At 43.2% G+C, this 27,083-nt stretch overlaps 1 protein-coding gene across 1 annotated transcript in view; it reads left to right on the top strand.

The window, feature by feature from the left end:
- LOC133657440 (gamma-aminobutyric acid receptor subunit pi) overlaps positions 1–27,083 on the top strand; it is a 147,391-nt gene that overhangs the window by 25,010 nt on the left and 95,298 nt on the right. The window contains exon 2 of the mRNA XM_062058770.1: positions 115–204. Coding sequence (XP_061914754.1) covers positions 152–204 — 53 coding nt within the window. The 5' untranslated portion in view covers positions 115–151. The remainder of the gene's footprint in view (positions 1–114; positions 205–27,083) is intronic.

The following is a 27,083-nucleotide window of genomic DNA, read 5'->3' as shown; positions in this document are numbered from 1 at the left end:
AATACAGATCCAAAAAAAAAGGTTGATTTTTCAAGGCAACATAAGCCACGATTCGCCACGTCTTGCATCACGCTAAACATCATGTTCCTCTTTGTTGTGTTTTTCTTATTCCAGTTAAAATCTACCAAGCCTCTCCGCTTCCTCTGCAGCCATGGGTCCATTTGCATCTGCAGGGACCCTCTTGTCCGTCCTCCTCATTAGCAGGTAAGATCGCTTACAGAAGGAGAAATACTACCGCTGGGATTTGCACACACAAAGCTATCTTAACTGGCAGGAAACATAATTAGTTCATGTCGGGTTGTAATTTGTAACACCACCAAAAGCTTTGTGCAAGGCTGCATCATTTTGTGTCAACGATGCATTCTGACAGTCGGCACCATTCCTCAGACAAAGCACATTAAAATTCCATCAATGCATTATCCATGTTGCTGAGCACATCTGATTACGTGTGGCGAAGTTGGTAGAGTCGGAGGGTTGCTGGTTACTAGGGTTCAATCCCCACCTTCTACCATCGTAGTCACGTCCGTTGTGTCCTTGGGCAAGACACTTCACCCTTGCTCCTGATGGGTGCTGGTAGCGCCTTGCATGGCAGCTCCCTCCATCAGTGTGTGAATGTGTGTGTGAATGAGTGAATGTGGAAATACTGTCAAAGCGCTTTGAGTACCTTGAAGGTAGAAAAGCGCTATACAAGTATAACCCATTTATCATTATTAGGCCTCAACAGATCAGAAAGACAGACACACCAGTCGAGGTCACGTGGTCAAATTGTCTGTTACCACTAAAAAAGCCTCAGATAGAGCTTCTATTGGCACTATGTCCCACCCAGAATGTACAGTCTTTTTTGCACCATAAGGTGCCTTAAAGGAGTTATATTATGAATTGGTTGACTTCACCTCCTTGTGGTCTACATCAGTGGTCCCCAACCACCGGGCCACGGCCCGGTACCAGTCCGTGGATCGATTGGTACCGGGCCGCACAAGAAATTTAAAAAAAAAAAATAATAATAAAAAAAATATATATATATATATTTATTAAATCAACATAAAAAACACAAGATACACTTACAATTAGTGCACCAACCAAAAAAACTCCCTCCCCCATTTACACTCATTCACACTCATTCGCACAAAAGGGTTGTTTCTTTCTGTTATTAATATTTCTGGTTCCTACATTATATATCAATATAGATCAATACAGTCAGCAGGGATACAGTCCGTAAGCACACATGATTGTATTTTTTTCTGACAAACAAAAAATTAAAACAATTAAATAAAAATATCATACCATCCCCCCCGGTCCGTGGGACAAATTTTTAAGCGTTACAAAAAGGTTGCATGTATTATACATTAGACTTTGCAAGACATTAAATGGCAGTAGTTTATTGACTACGGTGTGTTGCCATAGTCAGGAAGTAGTCTTATAGCATTAAGTTGAATGTGCCAGTCTTGTCTTTTGTTAAGTGTTTATACTTTAAGTATTGTACTTATTATTATGATTGTAATGTGCATCTTAGTTGTAGTTTTCATTACCAGATTTTGAGGTGCTGAAATAAGTAGAGTTAATGAGTATTAGCAAAGGTGGAGCAAAGCATTGGCCTTGTTAGGCCTATTTTAGGGGGGCTCAAGCCCCCCTAAAATTTTCTTAAGCCCCCCTAAATAATTTGGTGTTAAAAAAAAAAAAAAAAAAAAGAAAATCCAATTTTTTTGTTTTTTTATTTTTATTTTTTACAAATACATGCCGACATGTTCATTATAAAGTGGCCCGGATATGAGTTTAAATAAATAATCATATAACCTGTCATTATTCACTCAGTTTCCCCTCACTTCATAGTGTAAGGTAGAGAGCCCCTTTAGTGTGTCACTATCCAATCCATTCCACTTGTTCATATAGAAAATGCCCACATCACTCAAAATCCAGTCCGCATTTTATCTGCGACCTTTCTTGCGGTCCTTGGACTTGTTCATATAGAAAATGCCCACATCACTCAAAATCCAGTCCGCATTTTATCTGCGACCTTTCTTGCGGTCCTGCAGGTGTACGAAGCACATTAGCACACAGCACTGCAGAACAAGAACCTTGTGTCTGCAATTGTAAATAATTTAGTTTTTAAGTTTTGTGTTTCTTGTAGAATCTATATAAAGTAATATGCATTAGCCTATTGTTAAAATAATGAAAAAAACATAATTAAATATATTTGTTTCATTGTATTGTTACATTAATAGCTGTTGTATTATTATAGGATGGCTTGTTAAACATTTCATAGGATTTTCAGAGGGAGGAAAAACCAAGACATTTAATATAAAATGTAAAATGAATAAATATATAAAAAGAAAAAAATGGTTAAAAGCCATCGTCCCCGGGGAGCATTTCATTCCTTCCCGTGCATTTTTTTTACCGTCCCCGGGATGACAGGACTACGTTAATCTCAAACCCTGGAAGTTACATTTTATTGTTTGCATTATTTGTTTCAGCATTGCACTTTGAAGATGGTCCCTCAGCTCTTTGACAGCTTTGGCTCTTTTTCAGATCAGCAGATGGACTCTAAGTCTTTCTTATTTACAGTATATATAAAGGTTTCTCATTTCTATTCAGACTTCCATATATATTTAATTTCCTTAACGGCTTGCCATAATATATATATATATATATATATATATATATATATATATATATATATATATATATATATATATATATATATATATATATATATATATATATATATATATATATATATATAAATATATTATATACAAGCCAAATTATCCCGAACCAGATATTACTTTAATTCAAGTAATTAAGTAATATTTCCAGGGCTTGAATTTACAACCATTTTAGTCACATATGTGTCCAAAATGTAATCTGTGCAACTTCAAAATATTTGGGAACAAACAATTATAGTATTGTGAGCTAAAGTTGTGGCATTAGCCTCTATGTTGTGAATGAATAACATAGTGGCTAATGCCATGACTTTCATTGTGTTTCAGTGTATCTTGAAGGATCATGCAAGTAATTGTTTCTTGTTGATGCTGTAAACAAAATGTCACTGTGCAAACCCATGTTTGTTGTTGTACTGAACACAGATTGAAAATAAACCGATTTAAATAATAATATTGACAATGATTAATTTCTAAGTCTCTGTTAGCCGTTTGTGAAGTTTTGTGCTTGTGCGCTACGTTTGCTCGCATCCTGTGCATCTCCTGGGGGCTAAGCCCCCCCTGTCCTTAAAAGCTAGTGACGCCCCTGGAGCGAAGTCTGTTACAAATATGTTTGTTTGCCTACTAAGTGCTTGATCCGGTGAGAAGTCTGAAACCGGATATACAACCCAAGTATCGAGAATTGCTCTGTTTGATTTTATGTGAACAATGGAATTTGGTTAGTACCTTTAAAATTTGACATTTTCGGCACCGATTCCTCTTAACCATGCATGGATAAGTCCAACATTGTCTTTCATCGCGCAATGCCTAATTCGTAAACCCAGATGTAAAGAAATTATATGCCTCCATACTTTTGTACGTCTACACCTTGCAATGGGTAAAAGGAATGTTGTCAACCACATTGTTTAAAAAGTCAAATTCAAATGAACCTTTTAAATCTTGTATTTCTATGATCCACTCCATTACATTCTGTTTTGTTTTTTTGGCTTTTACATTCGACTCCCTTTTATATTACGCAGCTGGTGCGAAGTGAACAATTGCTATATTGAATGCTTGCGTCCCCAAGCGAAAACTGGACGGGGGTGGAACCCAGCATTAGCTTTGATGAAGACACTGGAGACACTGCAATGCTTATACGCTGATCAGCAAACCCTCAGAGCTCTGATCATAAGCTTTGAGAGCTTTATTGCGATTAAGAATGATTAGTTGCCCTCCATCAGTGGAATACAAATGTTGTATAACCATTTTACCAACACACGTGGCCACCAATGTGATGTTGAAAAAACAACAAAGACCTTAACCTCAGGGCAACAGTTTCTTGGTTTCTTTTTAAAGATTACAGGGGCATAAAGGGTCATGGATGTCACTCATTTATCTACTGGAATAAGTCTGTACAGACATGAATGGAATATCTAAAGTCATACATCAGATGTAGTGAATATTCAGTATACAATACCAGCGTTTATAGAAAATACAATAGAAAATGCTTGCATAAGGCCTTTAATGTCCGCCTTCTATGTTCTTTGGGTTTTCATTGATAGCACGAATGGAATTTGAATAGGGTTACTCCTCCTTGTTTCAACTGTATATTGTTGCTTTCATGTTGGTTTAAGAATGTCAACCAACCAAAAATTGCAAGTTAAACACTATTCTGTATTATAATGGGTTATACTTGTATAGCGCTTTTCTACCTTCAAGGTACTCAAAGTGCTTTGACACTATTTCCACATTCACCCATTCACACACACATTTACACACTGATGGCGGGAGCTGCCATGCAAGGCCCTAATTACGACCCATCAGGAGCAAGGGTGAAATGTCTTGCTCTAGGACACAACGGACGTGACTAGGTTGGTAGTAGGTGGGGATTGAACCAGGAACCCTCAGGTTGCTGGCACGGCCACTCTCCCAACTACGCCACGCCGTCCCAATTATGGGTTTCATAGCTCACTTTATATGGATAGAATGTTCTGAAAAAGATTTGGCGGTTTTGAGACATTGGTGTTTTAAAAAAGAGAACATATAAATTGACATATAAAATATAAATTACATATAAATTGTTAAGTTCCTTCTCCTTAAAGTACACAGTATAATGTAGGAAAATAAACTTTATTTGGAAAATTGAAAAAGCTCACCGTTTTACAAGGTGAGTCACCACTAATCTCCCAAAGGGAAAGTTGAGCTTTTATATTCAATGTAAGCAATGTTCCTTTTAATTTTTAATATGTGTGAGCAGACACAAAAACTCCCTGAGCATTCAGTGAAGCACATGTGAGCAACATTAGACGTGCACAATGTGGCCATACCAACAGCACACCTGTCTCAAACCTGACATCATAACAATTTGAATGTGTTATTATTCTAATCAAATTACAGCAGCCATTTCCATGAGATACTTTTTCTGATATAGGTGATTTCAATGAAAATAACAAGGACATTTTCGTTTTCATGAGCTTTGTACTACTATTGTATGTCTGGGTGGGGGTTTTGCTTTGGAAATCATTTGTTCCCCTTAAAACATTAACATGTTGCACAGCTAGGTGTAAGCATGGGATACAATGTACATTCCTGTAACTTTCTGTCTGTAAAATATATATTCTTATAAACATTTCTCTAATCTAGTAACAACATTTCACAAATTAATATTTATAAATTAACATTCTTAATAGATGACAGTAGAATAAGCTGACATCTGATTCGGGAGTCATAGGCCTTGTTCACACTGCACGTCAATTTAAATTTTTTGGCCAAAATGCGACCTGTATCTGATTTTTTCATGTCAGTGTGAACATTGCAATTCCGTATTTTTAATATCTGTCGCAGGCCTCTTTCGTATGTGGATGTATTAGATAGATGCGTCCTCAATGTGAACGCTCTCGTGCTCAGGTCACATTCATCCGTCATAATAATTCACCAAAATAGACAGTGACAAAATTAATCATTGACAACGAAGCAGAAAACGGGTGAAAATAATGTTTAGGAACTCACCGGAAGTTCCACCACTCCTGTTTCTGACTGCTCACCCACAGATACGCTGTTCCAGCAGACATCAAAGCAAAATATCCTGTAAAACTGCGATAGCCAAAACACTTTCCCTCTTCTTTCTCAATCTTCCAAGCGCAATAATTTTGTTCAGAAAATGTTGACGTTGATTGCACAAAATCCTTAAAATTGCCACAAATGCGTCAGTATTGAGACCGACTAGAGTGGAATCCATGTTTACTTCCGTAATCGCTGCAGTGCGTGTGATGTCATGACGTCATGTCCACATGCGGGTCAGGTTGCATTCACATTAAAAATATATATATATTTTTTTTGGAATGTGAACAGCCACTACAAAGGTCGGATTTGACAAAAAAATCTGAATTGGACATTTGACCCTGCAGTGTGAACTCTAATTTACCCTTTTAGTTGTCTGACTTTTTGTGTGGCTATAAACGCATCACTGGCTAAGTTCCATAAGTGTGTGTAATGGCGCAAGTGAGAAAGAGTGGGTGGCTGCTGTTGATATGATAGATGACAAAGAGTTGGTTTTGGCTTGGTTTGTATGGCAGACAATGGCCCGTTTTGCGAGATAGAAGTTTTTTACTAATGTTTTTGTATTGGTTACGGCTGACAACAAACAGTTTTGCTCAATAAAGTGATGGATGGAAATCCTTTTAACAGACCCAGCTGCAAAATATTTAATGGGGGTTATCAAATTGTTTCAGGGGGGCTCCTGCTAAAAATGTATTCCCGCCACAGTAGCGCGCACACTTGTTAAAGCTTTATTGCTGGCCTCTGTCTGACCACAAATAATTTCTGCATGTAGGACAAACACTTTATGTTTGTGGTTATCATAATGATATGAGTTTAAAATTATTAAGGCCTTTATAGTGTCTTTAAAATTAAAGAGTTTACCATTTATATGGTATTTATTGTAAAGGACTGTTGTAGATCCAATGTTGATGTGCTGAAACCTTTTTCTTCTTTAGAAGCTACATACAATACGAACTGTTATTTTTTCAAGCACATCACAAATATTAATAAAGTGTTTGGATGTATTCATTAAATCAATGTATTCTTGGTTGCCAAAAAGTGAGGCAAAGTAATATTTTGATATATTAATATATCTCATTTGTGCATATGTTACTATAATATCAAAATATTATTTAGAATTACTAAGATATTGTTAAGGTTCATTTAAGCTTTGTAAAGGGTATTTCAACACGTACAGTACAGTACTGTAGGTACTTTATCTTATATTTAATTATTTTACGGGTATAAAACACGTAAACAGTACTTTATTATCAAATATGTAACTCTCTTGAATGGATACATCCAAAAACTTGATTGATATTTATTATGTGCATGAACAAAGAGCAGTTAATTATTGTATGTAGCTTCTAATCAAGAAATATGTTTCAGCACATTAACATCAGATCAATAACAGTCTTTTACAATCTCATTATTGGCATAGAAATGGCAAACTCTGTCATTTTTCAGACACAATAAAGGCTTAAATAATTTCAAACACATCCTTACGATATCCACTAATATAAGTGCTTGTCCTACATGTAGTTAGTAAGCAGTTGTGGACAGAAAAAGCCCAAAAGCAGTACATGCTATCGCGGCGCGGTGGCAAGAATACATTTTTGACACGGAATCAGTTTTTGGCGCAACACTGATAGCAGCAAATAATAGATTAGATTTACAGTTGTGCTAATATCAGAAACGATGACTCGCCTGTTGATGGCATAATAGCAGTTAAAATTAAATGTGTCCTCTTCACTATTTCCCGGGTGTACAAATATTAGATGTTAAAGCCACACATATTGGTTTTGGCGGTGACTTCCTTATCCCGCAGGGAAAAGCATCTGACTGGCCATTTAAGAGCTGTGATTGGATATATTCCAAATTTGCCCCACCCATCGACAAAACAAAATTAAATATGATTGGATTTTGTTATTGTCAACTTCTTTGTCTTGTATTTATACTTTTACAAACATGTCAGTTACTTGGTTTATCGTCTTAGTCAATGTGCCTTTTTTTTGATTACTGATAATCTTTTTTTTATAAATAAATACAAATAAAATAAATTGCTTCCAGCTCAGAGCGGGCACAGCTTACTCTGTTGGCGGGCCTAGCCCACCCAGGCCCGCTCATGACACCGACACTGCTATTAAACCGTCTCAACAAATAATTAAACAGTGTTGATGAACATCGTTTTACATGTTATGGCCGCTTGTCGTCACCTGTCACTCACTGTTAAATTACAATACATTTGTGTGTGTTTATTTTATTTGGAGTTCAGATGGGATTTGATTTTGTGTGTGGCATAGATTTGCTGCACGCAGAGGACGCGTGAGTAGTGCGCAACTGCGCAGGCGTGCACCTTAGAGGGAACATTGCACCTAACTCGTTAAACGAACGCCCCACTTTTCGTATGATTTGGTTTTCAACCTTAAGTTTTTTCTGAAGTTCTGCCCATATAGTTAAACATTGCACGTAACAAACTACAAGTAGTCCCTTTGCCTGCGTATCATTCAGCGTAATCCGGGAAGGGTGATGAAACAGCCAACAGGGAAGAAATACCAATGCTGTCAGGGTGGTGCGCCAAGAACAACCTGAGGCTGAACATCACAAAGACCAAGGAGATGGTCATTGGTTTTAGGAGACCTAAACGATAACATGCTCCACTTGTAGTAAATGGAGCATGTGTGGAGACTGTGGACTCTTTAAGTTTCTGGAAACGTGCATCGCCGAGGACCTCACAAGGACTGTCAAAATTCTAGCACAGATCAAAAAGGCACAGCAGAGACCCCACTTTCTTCCTGTGCTTCAGAGGAACCAACTTGAGGAGAAACTGCAGGTATCTTCAAAGAGCCAGTGCTGATGCGCTGCATAACTGTGGGGTTTTCCGCCCGCTCTGCTGCAGACATGAAAGCCCCGCAGAGGGTGACCAGGACAGCGGAGAAGATTATCGGCCAACCCTCCCTAGAGGACATTGCTTGGTCTCGCTGCAGGACAGAGTTAAAATCGTTTTTACCCATGGGCCATTTGGATAATCTGTGACCCGTCCCAAGGTTTCTCATTGTCCCATTGGGTTGATTTTTTTCTTTCCCAGATGTGGGTGCAGATCTAGTGCCGCTGTGGTTTGTGAAACCCTTGAGGCACTTAAGGGCTGTATAAATAAACTTTGATTGATTGATTGAAATAGATTGCACTATTTTTCACTGCTGCACTGCTGTTCATAATGGTATTTGTGTACTTAATTTTTTTAGCATGTTATTTATTGTTTTAATATATTTCAACTGCACCTATTTTCGTCATGCTGTCACGTTGTATAATATATTTTATATTCTATTCTATTCCATTCCATTCTATTCTACATTAAATGTTAAAAGATACATGACTGCACACAACATTAGCTATAAAAAATGATGTAGAATGTTTAAATGAATAAAGTGTGAGCGTTATTAGATTATTTATCTGCCAAACAGAATCAATATTTTCCTCTTTAAAATTTACCCCTGATACATTTCAGATGCTCTTCAACTGCAACGGCTCTAATTAAATTGCCTTGTGTCACCAATTTGAAGCGATGGTTAAACTTTTCTTTTAATTTCTGCTGACTTAAGACCCCTTTTTTCATATTAATTAGCGTTAATTGCAGGTCCCCTATCTCGAACAATATCTTTCTCTCTGTTGGGATTTTTCGCCATCCAAATTTCCACAGCAATTAGTCACGGTATCACTAACACCAATATGTCACTCAGTGAGGGATTTTCTTATTTCCGAACCCATTATTCTGTGACATCAAAATTACAAACTACAGGGTACCTTGTAGAACCATTGGCCTTTTTATTGCTTGTCATCACCTCTAAAAACATCACAAAGGCACATTAACAACACAGAGGGCCTGAAGGTTTGCATGTATGGAAACACGCAGAGGGCTATGTCTTCTGAGAGAGCAAAAAAGGAGTGCAGTCTATCTATATGTATATATATATATATATATACATATATATATATATATATATATATACATATATATATATATATATATATATATGTATATATATATATATGTATACAGATATATATATATATATATATATATATATATATATATATATATATATATATATATATATATATATATATATATATATATATATATGTATGTATACATATATTTATATATATATATATATATATATATATATATATATATATATATATATGTATACGTACATATATATATATATACATATATATATACATATATATATACATATATATATATATATATATATGTATATATATATATATATGTATATGTGTATATATATATATATATATATATATATATATATATATATATATATATATATATATATATATATATATATATATATATATATAAATATATATATATAAATATATGTATACATACATATATATATATATATATATATATATATATATATATATATATATATATATATATATATATATATATATATATATATATATATATATATATATATATATATATATATATATATATATATATATATGTTGTGTTTCAACTAGGGGGAGGTGACGGCAAACATACACCAGGGGGAAGTATATACAAATATTTATTATATATATAGACAATATATATATATAATAATACTAAACAATACAACTAAACTAAGGGAATGGGGTGTGAACTAGAATACAAGAGTGTGTATGGTGTAAGACTATGTGTAGTATTTAACTGGAATGTGTTTTACCAAAGTTGTGAACGAGAGAAGAGGAAGTCCAGGGGGCAGACAGGTGATCCGGGATTCAAGTGGGGGTCCGTGGGGCTGAGAGGGGCGTCAAGTCCAGGGGCGAGCGAGGAGTCAGGAACGAGGAATGCAGTCCAAAAACACAGGTGGGGAGATCCAGGGAAAAGTGAGACGTACAGCTCACTGTCCAGGCGACGGAGGGTACTGCAGGGACACGGAAGAAGACAGGGGGGGTTAAGGCACGGAGAGGAAAACAAGGAGAGAGAGCTAAAGCTTCGCTTACGGGTCACCATGAGAAAACTAAGTTCCCGCATGCATCCATGGGTCCACTGGTCTTTTAAGCGGCTCACCCTCATCTATTGCAGGTGTGTCGATTGCCAATCATCAGCAGGCTTGTAGCTGCGTGGGCGCGGTGCTCTCAGCGCGAGCATGGGCGTGTCCGGGCGCGCTGTCAGCGGATCCTCCATGTGCTCCCGCAGATGAGGGAGATGCAGACTGCGCGTGCGCCGTAACAGTATCCCCCCCCCCTATGGACAGATTCCAGATGTCCCAAGACAGACAAATGAACATACTCACGAGACAAGGGAGGGCGGAGGGGAGAACTGGTGGTGGGTCGCCGGCCCAAGTGTCTCATAAGCCATCGGGGACAAGTCTGGTGGCGGCGGCGAGTAGACCGCCGCTGCGGCCGGCGAGGTGGATGAACAAGGAACGGTCGACTTCTTGGCCGTTGGTAAGGCGGACGCGAATGGCGCCGTGGTGCGTCCCGCCGGACACGAGGAGGAAGGCACGTTGTCATCGGCGGCGTGGAAGCGGCGGACGTCTTCGGCGGCGTGGAAGCGGCGGACCTCTTCGGCGGCGTGGAAGCGGCGGACTACTTCGGCGGCGTGGAAGCGGCGAACGTCCTCGGCGGCGTGGAAGCGGCGGACGTCCTCGGCGGCGTGGAAGCGGCGGACGTCCTCGGCGGCGTGGAAGCGGCCGACGTCATCGGCGGCGTGGAAGCGGCAGACGTCTTCGGTGGCGTGGAAGCGGCAGACGTCATCGTAGCCGGAGACGAGGAGGGCAGCTGAGGAGCTGGCCGAGGTGCAGAGGAGGGCAGCTGAGGAGCTGGCCGAGGTGCAGAGGTCGGTGCTGCAGGCCGAGGTGCAGAGGTCAGCGCTGCAGGCCGAGGTGCAGAGGTCGGCGCTGCAGGCCGAGGTGCAGAGGTCGGCGCCGCAGGCCGAGGTGCAGAGGTGGACGCCGCAGGCCGAGGTGCAGAGGTGGACGCCGCAGGCCGAGGTGCAGAGGTGGACGCCGCAGGCCGAGGTGCAGAGGTGGACGCAGCAGGCTGAGGTGCAGAGGTCGACGCCGCAGGCCGAGGTGCAGAGGTCGACGCCGCAGGCCGAGGTGCAGAGGTCGACGCCGCAGGCCGAGGTGCAGAGGTCGACGCCGCAGGCCGACGTGCAGAGGTCGGCGCCGCAGGCCGAGGTGCAGAGGTCGGCGCCGCCGGCCGAGGCGCAGAGGTCGGCGCCGCTGGCCGAGGTGCAGAGGTCGGCGCTGCTGGCCGAGGTGAAAAGGTCGACGCTACTGGCCGAAGTGCAGTGGCCGGCGCTACTGGCCGAGGGGCGAAGGTCAGGGCCAGCCTGGGAGCTGGAGGAGACGTGGGGGTCAGCCTGGGAGCTGGAGGAGATGCGGGGGCTATACTGGGGACTGGTGCTAGCTCGGGGGCTAGCCGAGGGGCTGGTGCTAGCTCAGGGGCTAGCCGAGGGACTGGTGCTAGCTCAGGGGCTAGCCGAGGGACTGGTGCTAGCTTAGGGGCTAGCTGAGGGACTGGTGCTAGCTCAGGGGCTAGCCGAGGGACTGGTGCTAGCTCAGGGGTTAGCCGAGGGACGGGTGCTAGTTCAGGGGCTAGCCGAGGGACTGGTGCTAGCTTAGGGGCTAGCTGAGGGACTGGTGCTAGCTCAGGGGCTAGCCGAGGGACTGGTGCTAGCTCAGGGGTTAACCGAGGGACGGGTGCTAGTTCAGGGGCTAGCCGAGGGACTGATGCTAGCTCGGCGGCTGGCTAGCCTGGTGGCTGGTGCTAGCTCAGAGGCTAGCCAGGGGACTGGTGGCTGTGGCTGGGAAAAGCGGAAGACAGGTGGAATTAGTCTGGCAGGGGGAAGCCTGTCTGGTTGCAGCTGCGCCATCACACCAGCACAGCCACCAATACAGCTCCCAGAATGAAACACAGCAAAGCAACTGACGCCTTTGGCTGCTTTGGGCTAATTTGAGAGTGATAAAGGAATCCTGAGGAGGGCAGAAAGAAAACGAGAGCATGGGGCTGGAAGGACCAGGAGCAGCAGCATTGTCAGACTTTTGGAAAGAGCAAATGAGACCTTTGAAGAAAAATAATATAAAACTTTGTTTTTTTCGGAAGATGCCAATGAACTGCATGAATTCAATCAATCAATCAATCAATCAATGTTTATTTATATAGCCCTAAATCACAAGTGTCTCAAAGGGCTGTACAAGCCACAACGACATCCTCGGTACAGAGCCCACATACGGGCAAGGAAAACTCACCCCAGTGGGACGTCAATGTGAATGACTATGAGAAACCTTGGAGAGGGGAGACCGAAAGCAATGGATGTCGAGTGGGTCTGACATAATATTGAGAAAGTCCAACACATCAGCGAAAGTCCAGTCCATAGTGGGGCCAGCAGGAACCATCCCGAGCGGAGACGGGTCAGCAGCGTAGAGATGTCCCCATCCGATGGACAGGCTAGCGGTCCACCCCGGGTTGGGAGCAGAGTAGAAAAGAAAAGAAAAGAAACGGCAGATCAACTGGTCTAAAAAGGGAGTCTATTTAAAGGCTAGAGTATAAAAATGAGTTTTAAGATGAGACTTAAATGCTTTTACTGAGGTAGCATCTCTAACTTTTACCGGGAGGGCATTCCATAGTATTGGAGCCCGAATAGAAAACGCTCTATAGCCCGAAGACTTTTTTTGGGCTCTGGGAATCACTAATAAGCCGGAGTTCTTTGAACGCAGATTTCTTGCCGGGACATATGGTACAATACAATCGGCAAGATAGGCAGGAGCTTGACCGTGTAGTATTTTATACGTAAGTAGTAAAATCTTAAAGTCGCATCTTAGGTGCATGGGGAAGCCAGTGCAAGGTAGCCAGTATAGGCGTAATATGATCAAACTTTCTTGTTGTTGTCAAATTGAATTATAAGTAGCATTTTATACAAACCCCGTTTCCATATGAGCTGGGAAATTGTGTTAGATGTAAATATAAACGGAATACAATGATTTGCAAATAATTTTCAACCCATATTCAGTTGAATATGCTACAATGACAACATATTTGATGTTCAAACTGATAAACTTTTTTTTGTGTGCAAATAATCATTAACTTTAGAATTTGATGCCAGCAACACGTGACAAAGAAGTTGGGAAAGGTGGCAATAAATACTGATAAAGTTGAGGAATGCTCATCAAACACTTATTTGGAACATCCCACAGGTGAACAGGCAAATTGGGAACAGGTGGGTGCCATGATTGGGTATAAAAGTAGATTCCATGAAATGCTCAGTCATTCACAAACAAGGATGGGGCGAGGGTCACCACTTTGTCAACAAATGCGTGAGCAAATTGTTGAACAGTTTAAGAAAAATATTTCTCAACCAGCTATTGCAAGGAATTTAGGGATTTCGACGTCTACGGTCCGTAATATCATCAAAGGGTTCAGAGAATCTGGAGAAATCACTGCACATAAGCAGCTAAGCCCGTGACCTTCAATCCCTCAGGCTGTACTGCATCAACAAGCGACATCAGTGTGTAAAGGATATCACCACATGGGCTCAGGAACACTTCAGAAACCCACTGTCAGTAACTACAGTTGGTCGCTACATCTGTAAGTGCAAGTTAAAACTTTCCTATGCAAGGCGAAAACCGTTTATCAACAACACCCAGAAACGCCGTCGGCTTCGCTGGGCCTGAGCTCATCTAAGATGGACTGATACAAAGTGGAAAAGTGTTCTGTGGTCTGACGAGTCCACATTTCAAATTGTTTTTGGAAACTGTGGACGTCGTGTCCTCCGGACCAAAGAGGAAAAGAACCATCCGGATTGTTATAGGCGCAAAGTGTAAAAGCCAGTATCTGTGATGGTATGGGGGTGTAATAGTGCCCAAGACATGGGTAACTTACACATCTGTGAAGGCGCCATTAATGCTGAAAGGTACATACAGGTTTTGGAGCAACATATGTTGTCATCCAAGCACACCGGCTCACCGGCGTCAAAATGTAAACAAACGCCATTGGTGGATCTACACCTGGCATCCACTGTAATGATACCAAGTGAAGTAGTGTATCTAGTCGACACTACTATGATTATGTCGATATTTTTTGGCATCACAACATCTTCTTTCGTTTAAAAAAAATGTATATTATGTTTATAAAATATGTCCCTGGACACATGAGGACTTTGAATATGACCAATGTATGATCCTGTAAAGACTTGGTATCGGATCGATACTTAAATTTGTGGTATCATCCAAAACTAATGTATAGTATCAAACAACAGAAGAATAAGTGATTATTACATTTTAACAGAAGTGTAGATAGAAAATGTTAAAATAGAAAGTAAGCAGATATTAACAGTAAATGAACAAGTAGATTAATAATTAATTTTCTACCACTTGTCCTTAATAATTTTGACAAAATAATAGAATGATAAATGACACAATATGTTACTGCATACGTCAGCAGACTAAATTAGGAGTCTTTGTTTGTTTACTTACTAATAAAAGACAAGTTGTCTAGTATGTTCACTATTTTATTTAAGGACAAACTTGAAATAAGAAACATATGTTTAATGTACCCTAAGATTTTTAGTTAAAATAAAGCCAATAATGCCATTTTTTGTGGTCCCCTTTATTTACAAAAGTACCGAAAAGTATCGAAATACATTTTAGTACCGGTGCCAAAATATTGGTATCGGGACAACACTACAACCTATTAAAGGAGGGAATAACTGCCTTTGTGTCATTGGTCACCATTTCCTGCCTATATGTGACTGAGGTACACCCCTGAATATACAACAATATATGTACATAGCAAATAGGAGCTTTAAATAAAATGTCACTATAAAGCATGTGCAGAGCTAAGGAAAAAGAAAGAATGAAAAGTAAAAACAGTAAACAAAATATAGTCGGAGAGTTGAAATATTTCTTAATAAATACAAATAAATAGGTTTATGTTATATTTCAAAAATAATTGGAGACATTAAGTGGCCTCGTGGTTATTAGAGTGTCCGCCCTCAGACTGGAAGGTAGTAAGTTCAAACCCCGGCCGAGTCATACCAAAGACTATAAAAATGGGACAATTGTCTCCCTGCTTGGCACTGAGCATTAAGGTTTGGACTTGGGGGTTAAATCACCAAAATGATTCCTAAGCGTGGCCACCACTGCTGCTCACTGCTCCCCTCACCTCCCAGGGGGTGTACATGGGGATTGGTCAAATGCAGAGGATAATTTCACCACATCTAGTGTGTGTGTGACTATCATTGGGACTTTTAACTTTAACTTGAGTGTAGTGTGGATTAAATCACCCACTTCAAGTATTTTGGGATATCAATTATGCAATAGCTTCTTGGTGATTGTCAGTGACTGGGATGTTTTACTTGTTGAATTTGGCATTATTGTTGTTGTAGATTATTAATGATTACAGCTGATTTGATGTTTATGATATTGATCTGTGTGGTGGTTTTCCTGTCGGACATTGGAACACATGTTTTGATGTTATTAACAACTAATTGCAGAAAAATGCCCACGTGTTGCTCATCATTTTGTTTTCCTCCTCTTTTCTTAGCTGGCCTTGCATAAAGCCTGCATGTGATCTGGAGCCCAGTCACAATCACATTGTTCATGTGTGCGTCAATTCATCTGTGATGGCCAGTTTTTATAAGGGAGCATCCTCTTCTGACTTTCACGCAATTAATTGAGAGCTGAAGACAAAAATCTCAAAGGTCAAACAGAAATACAAATCTCAGCTAGAGGATAAATTGGTTACAAATACCATTGTCTTTGCTTGGTTTAGTATAAAAACATAGGAGGCCTTCAAAGCTCAAAGAGTAGGCAGATTAGTACAGATGGCTTCGACTCAGACATTGAGCTTGCAAATGCTCTAAATGGGTTTTACAACCGTTTTGACAATAAGCAGGAGCTGAGACATGAACTGATAGATGACCAGCATTGTATTATAGACCTCAGAAATGTGGAAAAATAATTGTTCTTAGTTAAAGTAACAAAGAGTTATGGGCCAGATGCTTACTTACATTTTGTGCCAGGAAACTGAGCCCTCGCTTTCATTTTATTTTCAACAAGTCTTTACAGTCTCAACGTGTCTCTGCCATCTGAAAGGATACGGTAGTTGTCCAATAGTTATGAAATCCTTTGAGAGACTTGTCAAGACCAATATCCCGATAGTAGCACTAGATCTAATGCAGTTTGCATACAGACCAAATAGAGGGCTAGAGGAGCAAGTTTGGTCACACGTTTGACTTTTATTCATTGATTGTTCATTATTTTTCCTTTTGCACTTTATGCCATGCACTTTCGGGGTAGCCACTGTCCATACTAAATGCACTTTATGACTTTATGAGGCAGCATAAAATGATGACAGGATGATGACGACTTTTGTATCTATTTTACTGTTTTTATTTATTCATTATAATGTTTTGTATGAATGTCTCTCACTGCCATCCAAAACTACCTGTGGGTACAAATAAATAATTATAATCTTTAATATCAGTATAATATAAGGCAATTTAATGTCATAATTTTCATTGTTTTATTTATTTGAAGCATCTACTTATTTCTTCCAGCTCATCTATTTGTTTACAAAATTATGCATTATCATTCTTCAATACCTTAACGTATTCAATTATACATTTCATGTCCATTCTCATATCTTTCAACATCACCAGAATCAGAATCAGAATCAGAACAGCTTAATTGGCCAAGTATTTTTAACATACAAAGAATTTGAATTAATAAGACTGTGCTCTCTTTGTTCTTTTTTATTTTATTTTATTTTATTTTATTTTTTTTATTTTTTATTTTTATAATGTCCTGCCCAGCTTCTCAGGCAAATCATATAGCAGATGTAGATGCCCATATCGGCTGTTCAGATTTACTTTACAAAAGAGAAGTGTAGGATACTTCTCTTGTTGCCTTACTTGTATTTTGACTTTATTAAATGTATTTATATTATCATTTGGTGCAGCCGGGCCGGAGCAGGAGGGGATAGAAAGAGAGAAAAAGGAAGACAGAGGGGGGAATTGTGGGGACAAGAGGGGGATTAGACAGAGAGACAAAAACAACAACAGCAAACACAACAACAACAACAACAACAGAGCAACATCAGCAAATACGACATGTACAAATATGATGGTAAAAGTAATAGCAAATAAGCAGTTAGCGAAAATTAAAAAAAAAATAATACAGAAATGACAATGAGCATTATTACACTAAAAATGGAGCAATATGAATACCAATAGAAATAGTGCTATTGATAATAAACAATACCAATACTTTACCTTTATTATCAACAATACAATTGTTCAAATGCAACAATACATATACGTAATGATAACTTGAGATACGAAAGAATGCAGGAAAATGGAGGGGAAGAAAGAGAAGCAACCTTAACCTTGTAGATTGTTATAGTAACAATCTCTCTCCTGCTCTCTTTATTCAATGCAAGAAACCCCCTCAAGTGTACTTGAGTTCCAAGCTCTCGACCACAATTGCCTCTGCATTTTGTGCAACAGCCATTTTCTGCCCATTATGACTGCTGGCAGTCAACACCTTTTGAAATTTGAAGTTTTTTATGTTTTATTTCCCAAGGAATGTCCACTTAAAATTAAGAATCTCATTTGCAAGGTAATACTGCCACTCACATTCATAGACCAGTGTGAGTTGTAAATTGTTTCTCATTTATAAATAATATTAAAACACAGCATTTACATCATCATAAAACGAAGGTCCCGAGTAGTCGTGAGTTCAATCCCGGCCTCAGGATCTTTCTGTGTGGAGTTTGCATGTCCTCCCCATGACTGCGTGGGTTCCGTCCGGGTACTCCGGCTTCCTCTCACCTCCAAAGACATGCACCTGGGGATAGGTTGATTGGCAACACTAAATTGGCCCTAGTGTGTGGATGTGAGTGTGAATGTTGTCTGTCTATCTGTGTTGGCCCTGCGATGAGGTGGCGACTTGTCCAGGGTGTACCCCGCCTTCCGCCCGATTGTAGCTGAGATAGGCTCCAGCGCCCCCCGCGACCCCGAAGGGAATAAGCGGTAGAAAATGGATGGATGGATGGAATACAGCATACATTGCATGTTTGTGATGTACTGCGTAGATACCGGTTAGTGTATGTAACTTATTTAAAAGGAGCCTGCTAAAAACATCATAGAAGGCAAACTTTGATGTTTTATTTATAGATGAAATACTGTAGAACCTTTTTGGACAATTAAAAACAAAAATAAGCACCGTATTTTGCGGACCATAGGGTGCAACGGATTATAAGGCGCACTGCCGATGAATGGTCTATTTTCGATCTTTTTTCATATATTAGGCGCACCGGATTATTAAAGCACATTTAAGGAGTCATATTATTATAATTTTTTTCTAAATGTAAAACACTTCCTTGTGGTCTACATAACATGTAAAGGTGGTTCTTTGGTCAAAATGTTGCATAGATTATGTTTTACAGATCATCTTCAAGCCGCTTTCTGACAGTTGCTTCCGGATGCGCTGTTTTGTGGGCGGTCTTATTTACGTGGCTCACCTTTGGCAGCGTCTTCTCCCCGTCATTTTTGTTGTAGCGGTGTAGTGTGCAAGGAAGTTAGTGGAAGTTCTTTTGGTGCGGTTTTGAAGGAGGATAGAGATGCACTTTCTTTTACACCTGTTGGGAGTGCATTCCATATTGATGTGGCATAGAAGGAGAATGAGTTAGGACCTTTGTTAGATCGGAATCTGGGTTTGATGTGGTTTGTGGAGCTCTCCCTGGTGTTGTGGTTATGGCGGTTATGTGTCCGTAATTAGCTGTATTTTGCTAAAACTTACTGTGTATATATTGTATATAACAATATTATGTTTATAAAATCAGATTTATAAATCAGCTGTAACCAAAATCAGGGCACATCTGTTTTACATACTATAAGCTGTACAGTATCATAAACAATTGGACGGTTTGGTGCTTTACAGTGTGGTCTGACCATGAATTTCTAGTTATATTTTGGGCAGCGGTGAGGTATAATCAAGAAGGCACCACAGTGGAGCCCACTCAGGAGACTATGCCTGCATCAATTTATCATAGAGTGGCTTATTCTCAGATCAGTGTCTTTCAATAACTACATTAGGAGGTGAGTTGTAGTTTGGATCCATAAACATCTGACAGAGCACCCAGGTCAATTTTGTCTCCAGCAATCCTTACGGGATGTTGGACTTGGGCCACAGCGAGGACTATCAGAGGCTTAGTCGCTGAAAAATAACAATGCTGAATTCTAGTCATCAAAGCATGAACTGCTTATTTCTTGGACAGGCGTTCGGCCTGTCGAATTTCTTTTGTCAAGGTGCATTTTCCCACTATGACACTCTATTTTTTTCCACTCACACACATAGACATGCATTTTCACACTTCATGTTATTTAACGTCAAATTGACGAATAGCTTTTTAGAGCAGTGCTACATAAATGCAACATTAGATGCATATTGGTGAATAATCACAGGTATGCTGTCAGTGCTACATAAATGCAACATTAGATGCATATTAGTGAATAATCACAGGTATGCTGTGTAAAAATTGCAGGAATAATATCAATAGTTTTCTGTACAATTTAAAGCTGTATGGTCAGTTGTAGTTTGTGTGATTATTGGAGGGGTGTGTACTGCAAAACATGCAAAACTGTAATGTTAGGCTGGCATAAGCTGTAGCTTTTCATTGGCAAAGTTCAAAACTTTGTAATGTTACAGTGGGAAAAAATATTAAATATATTTGTTGAACAAAACATCTGCCTTGTTTTTAATGAATAGTTAGCCCTACTATGCTACTGTATTTTGATGTTGGTCGTTATGGTGATACTTGAAGAACCAAGTTTTTTCTGAAGTAATACTTGGTGAAAAAAGTTAGAGAATTACTGTTATAGAGTAAAATCAAGTCGCACCATATTTCAAAGTCAAAGGTCCTATTCCGGACGATTAATACCTCATGCACATCAAAGAATATATCACGCAAGTTAGAAGCCTCCAACTATCAGGCCATGCATGGTTCAGTACAAGTCTGTACTGGTGGGGCTGAATAAGCAATTGTAAAAAAAAAGCAATGTTTTTTTAAGAGTAAGAGGAATGACTTTAGGACCCTGCCAGTCAGAGTTCAGGGTTAGCTGCACCGATAAAAGACAGCGTGGCGACGCAATGTCTCTCTGACAACTTCCGTTTTAAATTACGGTTAGACTGCAGCACTAAGACGCCAAAACCTCTGCGCTTTGACGCACATTCAGCTATCTTTGACGCGAATGTAAATTGCACTTGCAATTCAAAGTGATTGATTTTAGACTAACCCCATCTTGTGTCACTTTTTAGTTATGATAATGTTGGTTCAAAAGGGTTCATTATGTCTTGTTATTTATATACTTTACAAATGTTCTTGTAGTCAGACAATATTTTGGTATATCTATCCATCCATCCATTTCTACCGCTTATTCCCTTCGGTGTTGCGGGGGGCGCTGGAGCCTATCTCAGCTACAATCGGGCGGAAGGCGGGGTACACCCTGGACAAGGCGCCACCTCATCGCAGGGCCAACACAGATAGACAGACAACATTCACACTCACATTGACACACTAGGGCCAATTGTATTTTGGTATAGTAAATGGAATTTTTACCTGACATGTTTTGACCGTCATCTGCAGTTTTCTTCATGCAAATCATGCAGAAAATCATACATCGGAGAAACAGGAAGGACATTCAACACAAGAAAGAAAGAACATCAGAAAGAATGTGAAAAAGGGACAACTGGAAGGTTCACTGGAAGCCTTAAACAAAATTCTAAACAGGAAATCTTAAAATCAGCCATATCAGATCATTGCAAAATAAATAACCACATCATGGACTGGGACAACAGCCAAAATCATTGGGACATAAAGTAACAAATTCAAACGATGGATTAAGGAGGCGATCAAATTGAGGAAACCATCAATCAAGAAGAGGGAGGATTCATGCTCTCACATACCTGGGACTCCCTCCTCTATTGACCATCAAGTGGCGGTGAGTTGTGCAACCGGGTAGACTTGACAGGTCTGCCTGGTTGGCCACGCCTATAAGAACACGTCACAGTGGTCAGGTGACCTTTCTGAAGAAAACTGCAGATGACAGTCAAAACATGTCAGGTAAAAATTCCATCTACTCCACGAAAATATCGTCTGACTACAAGAAAATTTGAAAAGTAACTAACGGATGTTGTGGTCGACAAGAGTAAAGGTCGATTAACAATTGACACTGGCCAAGGTATTTGTCATTTTAAATTGTGCATTCACTAGTTTTAGGTTGCGGGCAGCACGGTGGTCCAGGGGTTAGTGCATGTGCCTCACAATACGAAGGTCCTGAGTAGTCCTGGGTTCAATCCCGGGCTCGGGATCTTTCTGTGTGGAGTTTGCATGTTCTCCCCGTGACTCCATGGGTTCCCTCCGGGTACCCTGGCTTCCGCCCACCTCCAAAGACATGCACCTGGGGATAGGTTGATTGGCAACACTAAATTGGCCCTAGTGTGTGAATGTGAGTGTGCATGTTGTCTGTCTATCTGTGTTGGCCCTGTGATGAGGTGGCGACTTGTCCACCGTAAAACAACTTCCATCTCTTATTTCTTGGGTCAATCATTCTGTGCTATGACAGCCCAGCTTGTAGGTTCAATGTGCACACTTGATTAGCTTAGTTGTTCAAACAGTAATGTGTTTATATAAGTTTAAGTTGAAGTATGTCATTTCTTAATAGTGAAAGATGTTAATATCTCTTGTTTTCATGTCAGCATTTAAGCTAGTGTGCTAGCGCCATTCAATCTGTGAGTTTATCAAGGTGAAATGATCAATCACGGTGTGACGAGACCTCTGTACCGGGTTCTCCTGGGACCACAAGAAAGGGCACACCACTCTGCTGCGGCGGTTTACAATAGTTTTAATTATATTGCACACACGTGTCAGTTGGCTTTTCATCTCCTCCTTGGTGTCCTCACCTCTGCTTTTCAGCACCGCTCTCGTGGTGTCGCTCTCGTGCTCTCCAGCCCACACCCCCCCCTCATGGTCTCCGACGCTGCTAATAAAGGAACAGGTGATTAGATAACTCGTTCCAGCTGAGAAATCCACTCACCTGTCTGCCGCTTCATGGCCGGCCCCTGCACACACCCCGCCCGCAGGGAACGCGTGAACCACGCCCCTCTCCACATGCCTCCACCGCTAGACTCAGGCCGGGCAGCCGTTCGGCCGTGCCCACTCCTCCCCACACCGCCCATAGCGGGGCGAGAGAGGAAGTCGGCCACGGCCATCTGCGCACCCGGCCTGTGGACCACCCGGAAGTTGTAGGGCTGTAATGCCAGATACCACCGGGTGATCCGTGCGTTGGCGTCCTTCATGCGGTGGAGCCACTGGAGCGGTTTGTGGTCCGAGCAGAGATTGAAGGCACGCCCCAACAGGTAGTAGCGGAGGGCCCCGACCGCCCACCGGATGGCAAGGCACTCCCTCTCCACCGTGCTGTACCTTTCCTCCCGGTCCGAGAGTTTCCGGCTGATGTACAGCACGGGGCGGTCGACGTCCCCCACCCGCTGGGACAGCACCGCCCCCACCCCCCGGCCCGACGCGTCCGCCTGCAGACAGAAAGGGAGGTCAAAGTTAGGCATGTGCAGCACCGGCTCCTCGCAGAGTGCTGTTTTTACCTTCTCAAACCCCCACTGGCACTGCTCCGTCCACTGGACCAGTTCTGGAGCACCCTTTCGGGTGAGGTCAGTCAGTGGGCCGGTCAAGTCCGCGAACCGGGGAATGAACCGGCGGTAATAGCCTGCCAGTCCCAAAAACTGCCTCACCTCTTTTTTTGTCTTGGGGGGTGGACAGGCCGCGATTGCCGCTGTTTTGTCTACCTGGAGTAGACAAAACCCCACCCCCAAGTGGTACCCCAGATACTGTACCTCCCTCCGGCCAACTGCGCACTTCGCCGGGTTGGCGGTGAGCCCCGCCCGCCTCAGGGACTCGAGCACCTCCCCCACCCGCCACATGTGTTCTTCCCAGCTGCCACTCTGGATGATGACATCATCCAGGTAGGCAGCCGCGTACGCAGCGTGGGGGCGCAGCACGCGGTCCATGAGACGCTGGAACGTGGCAGGCGCACCGAACAAGCCAAACGGAAGTGTCACAAATTGGTACAAACCTTCCGGAGTGGAGAAGGCCGTTTTTTCTCGGGACTCTGGTGACAAGGGAATCTGCCAGTAGCCCTTGGTCAAATCCAGTGTCGTGAAAAAACGAGCAGTGCCCAGCCGATCTAGGAGCTCGTCGACCCGAGGCATTGGGTACGCGTCAAAACGTGATATTTCATTCACCCTGCGGTAATCCACACAGAACCGCACAGTCCCATCCCTCTTCCCAACCAGAACAACGGGACTTCACCACGCGCTGTGGGATTCTTCTATCACCCCCAACTCAAGCATGGTTTTTAATTCCTCCCGAACCACTTTGCGCTTGTGTTCGGGAAGCCGATATGGCCGAGACCGCACCGTAACCCCCGGGCTGGTCTCAATATGATGTCGGATGAGATCCGTGCGACCGGGCCGCGAGGAGAACACATCCGAGTAGCGCCGCTGTAACTCAGCAACCTCCGCTCTCTGCGCCAATGTGAGCTGGTCGTCACAGGACAGCTGAGGGGCCGGGCCAGAGCACGGGATCTCCGGCCCCAACTCCTCCTCCTCCCTCACTACTGTCACCATGGAAACAGGCTCCGCCTCTTTTCATGCCTTCAGCAGGTTCAGATGGTAAATCTGCGTGTCTCCGCGTCGGTCCGAGCGTCGAACCTCGTAATCGACATCACCCACATGCCGTGTGACCTCAAAGGGTCCCTGCCACTTTGCAAGTAATTTGGAGCTTGAGGTTGGAAGCAATACAAGTACTTTTTCTCCCGGTGTGAATTTGCGTAGTTGGGTCCCCCTGTTATACGTGCGCCGCTGACGCTCTTGGGCACGGAGCAAATTCTCACGTGAAAAGTGCCCCACCTTGTGGAGTTTTGCTCGCATGTCCATGACGTACTGAATTTCATTTTTGCTGGAGCTTGGACCCTCCTCCCAGCTTTCTTTAATGACGTCCAGCACTCCGCGAGGCCTCAGGCCGTACAATAACTCGAAAGGTGCAAAACCAACTGAGGCCTGGGGTACCTCCCGCATCGCAAACATTAGGGGGTCCAACCATTTATCCCAATTCTGTTGTCCTCGTGCATACATTTACGGATCATGGTTTTCAGCGTTTTGTTTAATCTCTCCACCAGCCCATCTGTTTGCGGATGGTACACGCTGGTGCGGATCGCTTTAATTCCCAGTAACCCGTAAAGTTCCTTTATCGTGCGTGACATAAAGGACGTGCCCTGGTCAGTCAGAATCTCTTTCGGGATTCCGACACGGGAGATGACCTGAAACAGCGCTTGCGCAACACTCTTGGCAGAGATAGAGCGCAAGGGCACTGCTTCGGGATAACGCGTTGCGTAATCCACCAGGACCAACACAAAGCGGTATCCCCGTGTGCTCGGGTGAAATGGTCCGATGAGGTCCATCCCAATTCTCTCGAACGGGACCTCCTTGAGCGGTAATGGGCGCAAGGGCGCCTTTGGGGTGGCCGCTGGGTTCACCAGCTGGCAGGCAGCGCACCAACGGCGCACGTCTGCCCGGAGGCCCGGCCAATAGAAACGGACCATGACCCGATTAAGTGTTTTATCATACCCTAAGTGGCCAGACATGGGATTAAAATGCGCCGCCTGGAAAACCATTTCCCGGCGGCGTTTTGGCGCCAACAACTGGGTGTGTTCCTCCCTGGTTTGAGTGTCACGGCTCACTCTGTATAATCTATCCCGAATAATTGAAAAATGGGGGAATACCCGCGCTTTCCCCGGGCGCACCAGCTGACCGTCAATGTAATCCACCTGTTCCCAGGCCTCGCACAAAGTTTCATCACGGGACTGCTCGAGGGGAAAGTCCTCAGTAGGTTTCCACCGGGGGGCCTCCCGCGAAGCCCCCACCGGTTCCCGCTTGGCAGTACCCGATGAAGCCGCGTCGCTGCTGAGAACCGCGCGGATAGTCCCCTCGCCGACTGCCCGTGAACGCACCCCCACACATTGTGTCACCAAATGGTTAAATCCCGGCCAATTTGTCCCTAGAATTACGGGGTGCCTAAGGTGCGCGCTTCCGGCAACCTTGACATTATGCTTTTATTCCTCATATAAAATTTCCACTGGCACCATAGGGTAATAGTGCACATCCCCATGAATACACCTAATTTTCACCCGTGTCGCCCGCCTCAATGGCCCGGGTCGAACCAGGTTTTGGTGGATCATGGACTGTTTGCAGCTCGAATCCACCATCGCCCGATATGTACCCCCTTGTACCCTTACCGGGACACAGTGCGTCTCCCCCAGATCGGGGGAATGTGCTGGAGGCCCGACAACCCGCATCACCTGCCCCACCTCCATCATGGAGCACTCCCGGTGCACGTGTCCGGGCTGTCCGCACCTCCAGCACACCGGCCCTGGTGTTTGAGGTGCCATCTGCGAGGGAAGCCCTCTCCCCTCAGCGCCGGTATCCTGGAATGCACAAATTGTACAGTTATTATCACCCCGTGTCACCCCCCTTGTCGTGTGTCTCTGGGTGCGTGTGGATGCGTGTTCTTTTTTTATGTCCCTGTGGGGAACCTGTTCGCTGGCTCCGGGTGGCTCAGGCTGGCGTGGTCGCCGCTGCGGAGGCTCCCCCTCCAACCCCCCCCCATCGCGGGGCGAGTCGCCGGCGGGGTTCTGGTGTGGGCCCCTCGGCCTTCTTGGTTGCCGTCTCCCGCTGGACCGCCAGGTGTTCCCCCGCCAGTTTCACCGCAGATTTGACGTCTGTGGGGCTGTGGTAACGTACCCACGCGGAGGTCCTGACCGAGATGGCCTCCACGAATCGCTCGAGCATGATTGCCTCCAGCATTTTTGGATCCAGCCCGTTGGGCTGGAGCCAACGGGTTGCTGCGTCTCGTAGCTGGAACGCCAGCACGAAGGGCCGGTCCCCTGGCCCCAACATCATGGCCGGGAACTTGCGGCGATGGTCTTCGGGGCTACTGCCGACCCGGTCCAGTATTGCGCAGCGCAAGTTTGCATACTGCATGCGGGCGGTCGCCGGGAGACTCACCGCCGCCCGCTGCGCCTCCCCCACCAGGAGCGGTAGCAGCTTCGGGCCCCATTCCTCCTCCGGCCACCTGCACGATGTCGCCGTGGCCTCGAAGACATCGAGGAATGTCTGGGGGTCCTCCCCCTCCACCATGCGCTTAATGGAGGACTTCCCTCCCGCCGCCTCTGCTCTGTCCATCAGTGCCTGCAGCACCTGTGTCTGCTGCCGGCTTGCCGTTGACACCTCGGCCAGTACTTGGCCCAGC

This window comes from Entelurus aequoreus, linkage group LG09, assembly GCF_033978785.1.
Source record: "Entelurus aequoreus isolate RoL-2023_Sb linkage group LG09, RoL_Eaeq_v1.1, whole genome shotgun sequence".
NCBI lineage: Eukaryota > Metazoa > Chordata > Actinopteri > Syngnathiformes > Syngnathidae > Entelurus > Entelurus aequoreus.
The sequence above is the reverse complement of the archived record's forward strand: the minus strand, read 5'-3'. Positions and strand labels throughout refer to the sequence as shown.